The following is a 15685-nucleotide window of genomic DNA, read 5'->3' on the forward strand; positions in this document are numbered from 1 at the left end:
AAATTTATTAAATTTAATTTCATATAAAGTAGTAGTAGTAGTACAATTTCATTTTGGCAAATTATAAAACTTGCAATTGAATTTTATAGAATTCTAATTAGAAAAATTCAGGCACCTAAATGATTGAAGTGAAGAAAAAGTTTGGGAAAATTGGTGGTGCACCACTTGGTGATGCCATCACCATCACCAAAGAGTGAAAGCTACACAACATGACAATAAATCTCTCTCCCCATTACCCTCCCACTCTCTCTCTCTCTCTCCAGGTTCACATGCACTCCTTTGATCCCACTCTACCACAAGCACAAGCACAAGCACAAGCACAAGCACAAGCACAGACAACACACTCTCTTCCCTCTTCCTATTTTCTATCCATTAAAAAAAAGGTCCCTCTCTGTCTCCCTTTTGTTCACGTGCACTCACTCCTCTCTCTTTGCGCAATGACAAATCCTCATTTCATTTATGTTCTCTCTGTCCCGAATGATCTCCAATCCAAACCAAATCCAGCCGTTGGATTCCCTAAAGCCGCCTCCTCCTCCTCCTCCTCCTCCCTTTACTTTGTTGTTTTCTTCTCAGTGAATATATCAATGTGACTAGCTCATATTCTCTTGTCTTTAATGGCGGCAATCAACCAAGAATCCAGCGGTGAGAATGGGGTGGTTAGCAGGAGAGATATCGAAGCCGCCATGGCGAAAGCTGTGGAGCTCAGAGCTCTTCATGCTTCGCTGTTGCAGGGGAAGTCTTCCCCTCTCTCCCGCCATGCTACCTACTTTTCTGCTCAAGATTACCCTGTTTTTACCCCGGTTCGTGACCATTTTACCCTTTTTTCCCTCTCATTTAATTTGTATTACATCTATTGTCATTTGTTAGGACATCTAGATTCCGATTTTGGGTGATATTTATTTGCTTGTTTCTTCGAAGTTGGGTTATTGATAATTATACTAAGATTGGTCTTGTCTTGTACTTCACTGCTAAGCAAGGCGGCTAGATAGATAGCCCATGCTTGTACTTGAAGATAAAGGTTTCCATGTCAAACTATGCTTCAACTCAATTATTGAAATTTTTTGTCTAGCTTTTACTTCATTTGTCCAGTTAACATGTGAAACTTATGAAGTGGTTTCGGTTCATTTAAAATGATACTCCCCCCGTCCCGCACTACTTGCACTTATTTCCTTTTCGGGCGTCCCAAGTTATTTGCACTCTTTCCATTTTTAGTGACAATTTATACCTACAGTCGTAATTGTTGACTTTGTCTATCACTCATTCCTTAATCTCCGTGTCCAAAAGGAAAGGTGCGAGTAGTGCGGGACGGAGAGAGTATAAGATATTATTATACTACTTAGTAATTATTTTTTGTCTCGCCCTCCTCTTTAAACTCACTCAAAGTTAAAGCACATAAATTTGATGGGTCATCCATTTTTCAGTTTTAATCCCGATATACTGACTCCTGGACTAGGTCAGTAGTCAGCGACCCACTGTGACACTATGACACAAATCCATAGGGTGTTATATAGTTATTTTTGTTCATCACATTACAAATTAACCAATTTTAAAAAATACTCCCTCCATCCAAAAAAAGCATTCGCTCCGTCACCAAAAAATGAACTTTGGGTTTGCCACATGTTTTAATGTAAAATTGATAAAGTAAGAGAGATGTACAGAGAAAAGTAATTAAAGTATTGTTAGAGGAGAATGAGTTCCACCTCATTTGAGAGAAAAGACTTTCCAAAATTAGAAAGTGCTTATTCTTATGGGACGGAGGGAGTAGATAAAGTTGTAAATGACACGGGTTTTAATGCATAATTGGTAAAGTAAGAGAAATGAAAGAAAAATGTAGTGGAAATAATGTTAGTGGATTGTGGGTCCACATTTAAAATAATGTGTATGGTAAAATATTGGTTTAAAACTTTCTATTTTTAGAATTATTTTAATTTTGGTAGACAATCAAAATGGTAAAACTTGTCTGTTTTTTTTAGATGAAGTGAGTAAATACTAGTCGATTTAGTTGTTCTCCACTGACTATATATGATAAATAGTTGTTGCATATATTTGTGCCATGTTCAGCTTATTTCATGCAATGTTGGTACTTGGTAGATGTATAAAAGTCTTGTGACTCCTATTTGCAACTCACTAGCAATCGTCATGAATAATCCTAGAGACAAAACACGAAATTTTTAATTACGCTATAACCGCGTATAGTTGATATAGGCACATATATAATGGTTTTTTATTTAAAATTAGTTATGAATGCAAATATGCAATATAGGTGTCTTTTGACAAATAGAATTGTTATTATGAATTGTCTTCAATAGGGATGTTTGAAATATCTACATAGCAGCTTAAACGATTGTTATACTAAACGCATGCCATTTAAGTTAAGTCTCACAATGGCCTTAATTTGTTAGTTGATGCCATTTCAGTTAGTCCCTCAATGGCCTTAATTTGTTAGTTGATGCCATATTTCAAGGCATGATTGAGTGCAGTTCCACTTTTAGTTTTGCATATAGTTACTTGTCTCATCATGTTTAATCTGACTTTTGCTTGATGGCGAACCCGTTAACAGAGCTACGAAGACGAAGCACTTGAAGGGTATGGGCAAAGTCTTCCGGAGAGCTGGAAGGAATACAACTTGGACGCCAGAAACCACAACCAACCCATCCCATCAGATTACAGAACTGCAAATGCTTCTTCAAGGAAAGCCTATATTCGCGGAGCCAACGACGATAACTCCATCGTATGTTCTCATTCCAACATTGTCGCTCTACCCGACCACTCCAAGTCTAGGAGGACCAGTCTAGGCGACATCGAATCCGTCTCATCTTGCAACAAATTCAAGCCGCCAGCCTCAGACGACGTGGACGGCCCGATGAAGAGCAGCCGGAAGTCCAACATCGTCGTGCCACTGACAGACTCCCACTCGTCCCTCCACCAGAACCCCAAGCACAAAGGCCTCAGCCTGTCCTGGCTGTTTCTTAAGCTCAAGAAGAAGACCTCGCCCGTGCTGTCCCAGCCCGAGGAGGTCTCCCAAATGCTCAGCGACTTGGGCGTCCTGTCGATGGAGGCGTTGAGGAGAGAGCTAGACGAGGCGCAAGAGAGGAGAGACGCAGCCCTGGTTGAGGCAGCGGAGATGAAGAGATCGCTTGGGGAACTCGGGCAGAAGCTCGAGTATTTAGAGACCTATTGCGAGGAAATGAAGAAGGCCTTGAGACAGGCTAAGCCTGGTGAGAAAGAGAAACTTGTGACGCTTCCGAACATAGAGAGTACAATGCCGGTGAGCGGAGAGGTGATGGTGGAGGGGTTCTTGCAGATGGTGTCCGAGGCGAGGCTCTCGGTGAAGCAGTTCTGCAAGGCCCTCCTTACACAGATTGAGGAAACAGATCGCACTGTGCTTGAAAGTCTAAACTCGAAGGTCTCGGTAAACGCGAAATACTCCAAAGCGGTTGTGTACCATTTGGAGGCCATCGTAAACCTGTCGATGTACCAGGACTTCGAGAACTGTGTGTTCCAGAAAAACGGAGCGCCAAAGCTCTTGGAGCGGCAGCAGGAATGCCAGGCGCGTTTCCAGCTGTTCGTGGCGCTGAGGAATTTGAGCTGGAACGAAGTTTTGAGGAAGGGGACGAAGTATTATAGTGACGAGTTTAGTGGATTTTGTGATAAGAAGATGAGTGGGATAATAGTGGCGTTGGGGTGGATGAGGCCGTGGCCGGAGCAGCTGCTTCAGGCGTTCTTCGTGGCTGCTAAGTGCATCTGGCTGCTCCATCTGCTTGCGTTCTCGTTCAATCCGGCGGTGGGGATTCTGAGAGTGGAGGAGAACAGGGCGTTCGAGGCGAGGTTCATGGAAGATGTGTTCGGGACAGTGACGGAACCAGGATTTTGAATAAGCCGGTGCTGATTTTTTTTTAAAAAAAATCGTCTAAAATATTCTATTTTATGTATAATATCAGAACAAATGTTTGAAATAAAATTATTTTCTCGTGTGAAACCATATATCAAAACTTAGGAAACTTTTTTTGGCATTAATTTTTTTTAATACTACTATTCGTATAAATTATAAAAATTATTTACACATTTATCCTATAAAAGTATTAATGAAAATTTTGAGTTTAAAGGTTGCAATGAACTAATACATGTAATATGCTAGCACTCATTAGCAATTAATACTAAAAACAAAGAAAACACGATCTAACAATACATATAATAAATACATAAATTTATTATACTATGAACTATTAAATTTATTATATATAACACATAAAAAATTTAAATTAGGAATTAATATAAATTTATAGGCAAATTAATGGAAAAAAAGATGGATGAAAACATAATTTAGAGTTAGAGAATAAGACAATTAGTGGCTGGTTACTTTAGTAAATTTAAACTTTTACATGAGAGTTAATGAAAACCGTCTACAAACACTAATTCAAATAATATTAATAGCGAGTGACTCAAGGCAAATAAATTAAATATGATACTAAATGCTAATGGGCTATAGGTCTATTATTTTATTAAAAGCCCAATAACGAATGTACCGTTCATCTTCTTTCTCAGCATATGGCAGATTCTGCAAATCGGTGCAGCGCGTCAGCGCCCCAAAAATCCAGTGATAACAGTTGTCAAGCACCGGCCAAGCCCCCGCTAGAGCGGTGGCTTGGCCTATGCTGGTTCCGTCACTGGTTCGGGAGTAAGCAGAGGGCGAGCCGGGTGAAGATGATGGTGATGCCGGGGTTCTATATGCATCATCATCAAGTGCTTAGATGTAAGGTTCTTTGTACATATAAACCAGTTGTCTAGTCATAAGTTGCTCATGTCTCGTTCTTTGTATTGTTTTGGAAAAAGTTGTAAAAGTGGTTGGTTAGACCAAAATCTGCAACATTTACGTTAATAATTCATCTAACAACATGATGATGCAAATACGGATGTACACATTGGGTTCGATGTCATCAAAGGTCCGTGGATTGATTGAGGACTAAAAGAACAAAAGTCGATGTCGAGAGAATGACCCGACCCACCTGCGGGGTGGGAGCCAAGCTGCGAGTCAGTGGGTCCGGACTAAGGCATAAAGCCACCTGGTTGATGCTGATCGGCAGTAAGTTCAAACTAGGCGGGTGAACCACCTGGCCGAGTGATATGCGCTTGGCGTAGACTTGTCCCAAAATGTGTTTTTTCCTCTACTGTTCTCTCTCATGTATATACTCCCCCCTTCCTCTCACATTTCATTTTCTGCACTCGTTTTAGAAAAAATGATACTCCCTCCGTCTCACAATAATTATCACACTTTATTTTTACCATAAATGATAAGTAGGTCACACATTCTAGTAACTCATTTCACTCATATTTTATTATAAATCCAACATAAAAAAGTGGGTCACACATTCCACTAACTTTTCCAAGCAACTTTTTTTTACATTTCTTAAAATTCATACCCACAATAAGAGTGATAATTATTGTGGGACGGGGGGAGTAATAAATAGTTAAAGTGAAGAGATGGTAAAGTAAGAGAGAATAATGTAGAGAAGACTCTCATCTAAGTTATTATTTCTCTAACTTTACCCTCTCTCAACTTTAGCCATTTATTATCATTTTTCTAAAACGAGTCCGGAAAATGAAATGTGACAAATTTGGGGAGTATAATATATAGCTTACTAGTACATCCTCCGTGCGTTGCGCAGTTGACGACATTCGTAGTAAATCCTATAATTCATGCAAGATATGAATAAAGGAAATTATTTAATATACTCCGTGCCCAAAAGTTTGTACCAACTTAGTTGGGACAAAGGGGATACAATATTTAAGAATACATATTTACTTAGGAAAAATAAATTTATCTATCAAGTGGTATTCATATGATACAGAATTCATAATATTAAATTGATCACATCTGCGCATAAAATATCTTCAAGTAAATAAATCAAAGATAACAAAAATATTTTTAAAATAAATAAAAAAATTATCTATAATGAAACTGAAAATAAAAATAAATATAATCAAATAAAAATAATAAATCTATTTTTAGAAAAACTTACATACAAACATTGTCTTCAAAACTAACAAAAATGCAAGAAATATAATTTGGAATATGAGAAAATAAAAGCCTCCAAAAACAGCACCAATACAATTTTTTACATCTACAATTACATGCATTTGTTTGCACCTATAGAAAGGTGAATTCTCAACCCCTACAATAGAATAAAAAATAGAGAAATAAAGATTGATACGACAACTATTATATATATACAAAACATGCAAAAATTATTATTTAAAATTCTACAAAAATTTACAAAATAACTACTACTTTCTACGACAACACAATTCGAAATGGAAATTACAAATTTAAGTCACCATCACATAGCTTCTTTTATTATGTCTTCCTTTACGAATATCCAATCCTTAATTTAAACCATAAAAGTCAAACGTAAATTATAAGAAAAACATACGTAAATTATAAGAAAAACATACTCCTTCTAGATAAGACTAAAGAAGATTATTTTAGGTATTTCATACCAAAAAGTTATGTACCAAGTAAGTTTGTACAAACATAGTACAATACTTAAGAATAAATATTGACCTACCAATCTATAAAAGCAATAATCACTACAATTACACAAAATCAATTTCTTCTCCGCATCTTCTCTCAAGTCTTTCACCAATTCCATCTTTCAAATTTTCTCTTTGTCAACGGATGGCTAAATCAACAAAGGATGTATACTTCGATACTGATATGTCAGAATTCTTCACAGTATTTCCCCTAGAAGAAAAATAAAAAATGGTATGCATTTGTTAATCATAAATATATGATAAAATATTTCTTTCAAGATAGATTATCATTTTTATTGCAATTTGTTTAGCACTTTTAATTTTTTTTCATTTAAATTACTTTTATGTTAAATGATAAAACAGAAGTTTCCAAAAAGCTTTCAAATATTATATAGAGACACTGTTGGAGAAATATGCACGATAGAAGACAAATACGGCAAAACTTGGGAAACAAAAGTCAAAGACCATTCAAATGGAAGACTCTACTTGGACGACAGATGGGAGAAATTCCACAAAGATCACAACTTGAACTTTGGAGACTTCATGACTTTTCATCTGATTTACCACAGTCATTTCTTAGTGAAAATGTTTGATGATACAGGATGTGCTAAAGAATTCCCCGAACAACCAAGTAAGTACTTACAATAAATTCAACTTTCTCAATCAAAGTTTTAACACTCCATCTTTTAATTACAAAATTGTTGCAGTTGGACAAGCAACCGAAGGCGCATCATCCTCACAATCAATTGCTTCACCATCCTTCAAATCAACCATGACAAAATCAAACCGAAGAAGATTTGTAAGAATTTAAATTATTACTTCATATACATATATTTGATAATGATTGTTTTAATTTATTTATAACTTGAACAATCGAAATTAATAAATTAATGTACTCCCTTCGTCCCCGCTAGGATGACACATTCCTTAGCCGGCACGGGAGGATTTATTGGTTAATGTGTTTAATTGGAGAGAGAAAATGTGGGTGGAAGTATTAAAATAGAGAGAGAAAGAAAGATGAATATTTTAATAGGGGTGGAAAAAGTAGTTAGTTGTATTAATTGGAGAGAGAAAGTTTCCGTAAAAGGAAATGTGTCCTCTTAGTTGGGACAAACTAAAAAGGAAAACATGTCATCTTAAATGAGCCGAATGGAGTAATCAACATTATAGCACATACCAATCCAATTTTGGAGGGCACATGTGATGAACAAAGATCTTAGAGTTGCAGTTTTGCAATTTCAAAACAAAACCTGGCAAACAATGTTGAGCAAGGATGAAGACAGAGTTACAATCTCCACAGGATGGTCTAATTTCTACCATGAAAATTCATTGAAAGTTGGAATGCAATTGCATTTTGAGTTAATAAGCAGCACCGCTACTGTCAGATTCAAGGTTATAGTGGCCAAGGTAAATCATAATTTAATCCATATATAAAGTAAGTATTTTTAAATCTATACAACAATATTTCTTTGATTGATAAATAAAAAAAATACTCTTGTAATATATCCTATGCAGGGAAAGACATAAGACAAAACATGGAATGTTTTAAAGAATTCCCTGACCAAGTTATGCTATTTTGATATACGTTTTATGAAACAAAACAATATACTTTAATAGACTGTCATTTTGTTATCGTATTAAAAATAGCCAAGTATTTTGTGTTGGAAATAATTAAAAATAGCCAAGTATTTTGTGTTGGAAATATAATAGTCTTTACACTGGCAACCCTTGCTATTACAAATAACACAAAACTGTAAGGTAAATGTAACAAATAAATTACAACGAAAGTAAAGAGATGCAAACTATAGTATTCTTCAAGTCGAGTCGAGGTGACCCTCTCTCCGCAAGACGAAATACGCCCCGGCTAGTGCTCACGGATTGGCGTAATGTCCCCAAAGATGAAACGACTTTCTTCCTATCGAGTTGAAGCACCTCAAACTCGTAGGCTCCGGCGAACTTGAATTGGAGGCGAGAACCGAGCTAGACAATGCTCCTCGAATGCCCACTAGAATGCTTGAGTGATGAAGAGAGAATGCTTGTTAGTTGTGTATTCTCTTCTTCCAAATCCTACCTATTTATAGGATATGAAAGCCTACATGAAGAGTCTTGGTTTTAAGACACCTCATAATGCATTTGGAGGAGAAAGGCCAAAGGCCTAGCCTTTTGGCATTTCACACGTTTTTCTTACAATCCCCCACATTGGTTAGAGCGCTGCAAGCTCAAACCAACACCAGACGCAAATGCATGTATGCAGACTCTTTGCTCAGTTCTCGAGAAACAATACTGTATTTGGAGAGGTAACTTGTGGTTTTGAACCTTCCATAGTCAACACTATCGGACATACCGGCGGGCTAGTTGACGCTATGCCTTGAACTATTCCTCCTTAGTGTATGCCTAGTCAATAGCATCAACACAATATAGTCTCAACTCCATCAGTTCTCACGTTTGTGTCTGTTTCGGCCGTGGAACACCTCTTTGAAATTCATAAGTGACTCACACACACGAAGCGGCCTCACTTCTCACTTACATAGGTGATTCTTTCATGAGTATCCTGCCATACTGCATCTCCTTGAGATTTCAAGAATCATTAAAAGTCAAAAGATTTAACCTCTTACCACGTGCAGGTTACAAACACTCAATGCTTTCTAAAGAATGAGCGAAGATTAAAATCTTCTGAGTGTTACAGCTAGATTTGTATAGCTTCGTTTTCCCATTGAACCAATCCCATGGGATCTCCAATCGTATGGTTGGGTTACCACTATATTCATCTTTTAAGATGAGGTTTTCAGTCCCATTCCTTTTAGCAATTTATGCATTTGATCACGGTTTAAACCTTTTGTTAACGGATCCGCTAAGTTATCCACTGACTTTACATAGTCAACTGAGATAATGCCACTTGTGATCAACTGCCTTACGGTATTATGTCTCCGACGAATATGTCGAGACTTACCATTATAAAAGTCACTTTGTGCTCTACCTATAGCTGCTTTGCTATCACAGTATATCAATACTGAGGGCACTGGCTTCTTCCAACATGGAATACATTCTAGGAAATTTCTGAGCCACTCGGCTTCTTCCTCTGCTTTATCCAATGTGATAAACTCAGATTCCATGGTCGAACGAGCAATACACGTCTGTTTCGTTGATTTCCACGAGACAGCACCACCCCCCACAGTGAACACATACCCATTTGTCGAAAATGAGTCTTTTGAATCAGAGATCCAATTTGCATCACAGTACCCTTTAAGTACTTGGGGATATCTTGTGTAATGCAACCCAAAGTTAATTGTATACTTCAAGTATCTCAAAACTCTACATAGAGCTTTCCAATGTTCCTTGCTTGGGTTGCTTGTACATCGGCTCAACTTGTTTACAGGACAAGCAAGATCAGGTCGAGTACAGTTTGTGATAAACATCAAACTTCCTATGACCTTTGCATACTCTTCTTGAGCAACAGAATCACCCATATTCTTGCTCAGATGGACATTGAGCTCCAAAGGAGTCTTTGCTGGCTTACAATCAAACGAGTTGAATTTCTTAAGCATTTTCTCAACATAATGAGATTGCGTTAAGGCAATTCCCTCATTAGTCCTCAATATTTTGATTCCGAGAATCACATCAGCTAGACCCATATCTTTCATATCGAAATTTCTTTTCAACATGTTTTTTGTCTCGTTAATAATGGCACTATTGCTGCCCATTATCAACCTATCATCAACATACAGACACACAATAACAAAACCGTTATCTGTGTTCTTAATGTAAACACACTTGCTGCTCATTGATAGAGAATCCATTTGCCAACATCACGTTGTCAAATTTTAAATGCCATTGTAATGGTGCTTGCTTCAACCCATATAATGACTTTACCAGTTTGCATACTTTACGCTCTTGCCCAGGAACAACAAACCCTTCGGGTTGTTCCATATATATTTCTTCTTCCAGATCACAATTCAGAAACGCAGTTTTCACATCCATTTGGTGAATCTCAAGATTGTGCAAAGCAGCAATCGCAAGAAGCACCCGAATGGAAGTGATTCTCGTAACAAGTGAATATGTATCAAAAAAGTCATGCCCTTCTTTCTGCTTAAAGCCTTGGACAACTAGGCGAGCTTTGTACTTATCTATAGTACCATCGGGCTTATATTTCCTTTTCAGAATCCACTTGCACCCTAAAGTCTTACAGCCTTCAGGCAAGTCTACTAACACCCAAGTGTTATTTCTCATGATGGATTCAATTTCACTGTTGATAGCTTCTTGCCACCATGCTGCGTCTGGGCCAGACAAAGCTTCCGCCAATGACTTTGGTTCGTCATCCAACATAAAAGTTATGAAGTCAGGACCAAATGTTTTAGCAACTTTAACTCTTTTACCACGTCTTGGTTCAACATCCTCAGGACTTGACCTCGTCCTTTTTGGAGGATTAGAACTAGTGGATTCATCCATCATTCTTTCACTAGAACTATCCTCTTGCCTCTTGCAAGGGTATACATTCTCAAAGAATATAGCATTCCTTGACTCAATCGTTGTTCCTTCAGCCACGCCAGGCAGAGCTGACCTATGGACTAGGAAACGATAGGCCCTACTATTAAGTGCATGGCCAATAAAGATGCAATCGACTGTTTTAGGGTCTATTGCAACTTGTTTCGGAGGTGACACTTCTACCTTCGCTAAACACCCCCACACTTTGAGGTATGAATATGAAGGTTTCTTCCCTTTCCACAACTCATAAGGAGTCACATCCCTATTTTTTAGTGGAATTTTATTCAGGATATGATTCGCTGTTAACACAGCCTCCCCCCACATGTTCTGGGATAAACCAGAATTAATCAACAGAGCATTCATCATCTCTTTAAGTGTTCGATTTTTTCGTTCAGCAACTCCATTTGACTGGGGAGAATATGGAGCCGTTGTTTGGTGAATTATACCACTTGCATGACATAATTCTGCAAACGGGGCTACATACTCACCACCTCTATCACTTCGAACACACTTAATTCGACAATTAAGTTGATTTTCGGCTTCATTTTTGAAGTCTTTAAACGCTTCAATTGTCTCATCTTTACTTCTTAATAAGTAAAGGTAACAATATCTTGTGCAATCATCTATAAATGTGATGAAGTACTTTTTACCACCTCTTGTTTGCACAAATTTCAAATCACATACGTCTGTATGGATCAATTCAATAGGTTTTGTGCTTCGCTCTACCGAATGGAACGACAGTTTAGCCATTTTGGCTTCAACACACACTTCACATCTTTCTTGTGAGTTAAACTTATCTACTTTTAGTAAATTAAGATTTACTAGTCTTTTTATAGCATTTAGATTTACATGTCCAATCTATTATGCCATAAATCAGAGATCTCAAGCAAATAAGAGAACGTGTCATCTTCTTTATTGCTTATTCCTTTTCCACGGTGAATGACCGTAACATTCAGCTCAAAAAGTCCGTTCACTAGGTGGCCTTCACCTATGAACTTTCCATACTTGGTCAATAATACCTTCACACTCAAATTCTAGTGAAAATCCATGATTTACTAGAAGTGAGCCTGACACCAAATTATTTCGGATGTCTGGGACATGCAGTACATCCTTAAGGGTAAGAACCTTTCCTGATCCTAATTTCAAGAACACATTACCCACACCAACCACCTTAGAAGAGGCTTGGTTTCCCATACGTACTTTTCTACCTCCAACGTTTTTGTAGGTAGAAAAAACGCTTCTTTCAGAGCACGCATGACATGTGGCATCTGTATCAACAAACCATTCATTTGGATTGTTACCATGGTTCACATCGGAGACCATTGCGACCACCTCGTGATCATTGTAGTTTATAACAACACGTTCAAATAATTTGCACAGTATTTTTTCCAACAATAAGTACACAATTATATTGAACCAAATGTGCATTGGTATATTCATCAACCCATGCATCCCAATTGTTACTGCCAACTCTAAATTGGTCTTGCTTGTCAAATGACAAACGATAAACATCATTCTCAAGAGAATAGATCTCAAGGAATTAACCACTCCATAGCGCATCGACATTGCGACCGTTCGTTGCTTTATTCCAGCTTTGAATTTCATGTTTCCTCCAGCATCGGTCGACATGATTTCAACAAGAGTACAATATTTCGTCTTGCGATTGTTGGAAATATAGTAGCCTTTACACTGGCAACCCTTGCTATTACAAAGAACACAAAACTGTAAGGTAAATGTAACAAATAAATTACAACGAAAGTAAAGAGATGCAAACTATAGTATTCTTCAAGTCGAGTCGAGGTGACCCTCTCTCCGCAAGACGAAATACGCCCCGGCTAGTGCTCACGGATTGGCATAATGTCCCCAAAGATGAAACGACTTTCCTCCTATCGAGTTGAAGCACCTCAAACTCGTAGGCTCCGGCGAACTTGAATTGGAGGTGAGAACCGAGCTAGACAATGCTCCTAGAATGCCCACTAGAATGCTTGAGTGATGAAGAGAGAATGCTTGTTAGTTGTGTATTCTCTTCTTCCAAATCCTACCTATTTATAGGATATGAAAGCCTACATGAAGAGTCTTGGTTTTAAGACACCTCATAATGCATTTGGAGGAGAAAGGCCAAAGGCCTATCATATTATGACATTAACATTCTCTGCAACACTAAACTACTATGATATTATATCAATATGCAATTTTATTAATCCCTTCCCATTCTTCCTTTTTTTAATTCTCTTAGTGATATACTTTCACAATATTTCTTCCAAATTTAGAGTAGTACTATTATTTTAATATTAATGGTATCTCTTCACAATAAGTTTTAAAATATTTAGAGTAGTACTATTACTTTTTGTCATAAAAATAAATGATTCAATCAATTTGAAACTTTACAACATAGAAAAATGACTATTAATATACGGAGTACAACAAAGTGAATATAAGTAATTAACGGTTAATATTACTTTGATAGATCACGATAAAAATAAATGATTCAATCAATTTGAAACTTTACAACATAGAAAAATGACTATTAATATACGGAGTACAACAAAGTGAATATAAGTAATTAACGGTTAATATTACTTTGATAGATCACGATAAAAATAAATGATTCAATCAATTTGAAACTTTACAACATAAAAAATGACTATTAATATACGGAGTACAACAAAGTGAATATAAGTAATTAACGGTTAATATTACTTTGATAGATCACGATAAAATATGTAATATAAACGTACCACTACAAAATCAAAAATTAAATTACATATAGTACACCCCTATATTTATTCTCCTTAACGTATACGCAAACATCTTTCTACATGCCTACATACCGTATAGCAAAATATACATAAAAAATCTTGAAAAGAACAGTTAATAAATTAAACATGTAGAGAAGATATTTATCTCTAAAAACCTACTACCAAGGCAGCAACAGTTAATTATTACATCGACAAAAGTAGAACTCTATTTACGATAATGTGTTGCAGCGATAATGTTGCTAGCCACACAGTGACATGTAAGTGATTAAAAAAGTTAATGTAATAAATAATAATAATGGTCAATCCTGCGTAATAGCCCTTTTCCAACTATTTCTAAAAATATTACTAATAGTATATGACTTCAAATTTACATATACAACCTTCTCTCTTTATAATAATGACAAATATTTATTTCGAACAAAATTAATATCAAACCTTAAAATATTCACAATCTTCAATACTCTAAAACAAAAAATATATAGAAATATTAGAAATAAATCATACCAACGGTGGCAACGGTGGAAATTAAAAAACAGGCGATATTCATATGATTTTGTACACAATGTTACTTCTAGCTATTCTAATTTATATTTATACATACTATATTTTATATTAATATTACCATTAATAATATTAAAAATACAAAATCATATTATTATATAATCTGCATACACAAAATATAATTATTTCCATGTTAAATAATAAAATAGATCTTTCCAAGAAACTCTAAAAAATTGTTGGGAGACAAGATTGGACCAACATGCACATTAGGAGATAGATTCGGAAAAATATAGGAAACAAAAATCACTAACAACTTCAAATGCAAGATTGATAAGGATCGTTTCATGCATGTGTTATGTGATAAAACTACACCTATTTCTGTAATCTAACGAACAATTGTGAGCCAGGTGTGTATAAAGTCCGCCATAACCAGAAGCTACATTGATCAACTAGGCGGACAGACGGATCAAGGATAATGGAGCCAACTCGTTGCACAAACGGATCAAGTCAGACCAAATAGAGGCAGCACGAGCACCCGTATAGGAGATTGAGCGCAACTTAAAAGGATCCCCAAAGTCTAAGGCCATGAAGGATTTTTCTAAGAGAAGGTTGCCCTAGGGATCAAGACCTCACGCCTTCCTATAAATGGAAATGGAAAGGAGGAAGTAGGCAGCACTCAATAGCATTCAGCTCTCTCCTAGGGTTGAAATGAGAGCTCACAGCACTCTACATTCCTGATTTTCCGTCAAACACACTTGGTTCTTGGTTTTTAATTTTAGCGGTAGTTGGGTGTTGGTTTATTTCACATTTGTAGCTTGTGTAACACTGTCCCGAGAAGAGGCGAAGATACAATCTCTCATTTTTATGTTTGCTACATTTTGCTTTAAGTTTTCCTTGCGTTTATTGATTTGGATGTTTCTGTGAAGTAAACTTGGCATTATAATTTCACCTTTTCTTGGAACGTTCTGTTTTCATGCATGACTTCTCTGGTTTATCTGAGTCTCTGATTTGTGAGCATATTTTGGCTAAGTAATTTTACCGTATGCTACATGTTGGATCTGAGTTGTTAATTTATACTTCTGTTTAATTGCGAAGAGATTTATTCATAAAATTGCGAAGAGATTTATTCATCAAATTATAATATTAGTTAATCATGTATTCATCTAGTTAGAATAGTAATTAATTATTGAGTTGTCAATGGAGAATACAAATGTATAAAATATTGAATATATTTTTAAATATCTGTGTGTATCTCTATACTTATGTTTGGTTTTTCGTGCATACAGAATCTAAATTATTGCTATTGAGAATTTGAGATACAGTTCATTATTGCATATAATCTTAATATGAATATTTGAAAATTTGAAGGTACTGTTGTACTCCCTTATCTATTCTCCCCAGCCAGTGTATCA

At 36.4% G+C, this 15685-nt stretch overlaps 1 protein-coding gene and 1 long non-coding RNA gene across 2 annotated transcripts; both read left to right on the plus strand.

The window, feature by feature from the left end:
* The first annotated feature begins 231 nt into the window (after positions 1-231).
* On the plus strand, positions 232-3979 carry LOC121765503 (IRK-interacting protein-like). Its single transcript, XM_042161685.1, has 2 exons — positions 232-800; positions 2561-3979. Exons 1-2 carry the CDS (start codon positions 615-617, stop codon positions 3872-3874), a joined length of 1500 nt encoding a protein of 499 aa, XP_042017619.1. The 5' UTR covers positions 232-614; the 3' UTR covers positions 3875-3979.
* A 2643-nt stretch (positions 3980-6622) lies between these two features.
* Positions 6623-7743, plus strand: LOC121765512. Its single transcript, XR_006042839.1, has 3 exons — positions 6623-6763; positions 6895-7162; positions 7239-7743. It is a non-coding gene; the product is annotated as an uncharacterized LOC121765512 (long non-coding RNA).
* The last annotated feature ends 7942 nt before the right edge of the window (positions 7744-15685 follow it).

Source organism: Salvia splendens, chromosome 14 (genome assembly GCF_004379255.2).
Source record: "Salvia splendens isolate huo1 chromosome 14, SspV2, whole genome shotgun sequence".
NCBI classification, from domain to species: Eukaryota; Viridiplantae; Streptophyta; class Magnoliopsida; order Lamiales; family Lamiaceae; genus Salvia; species Salvia splendens.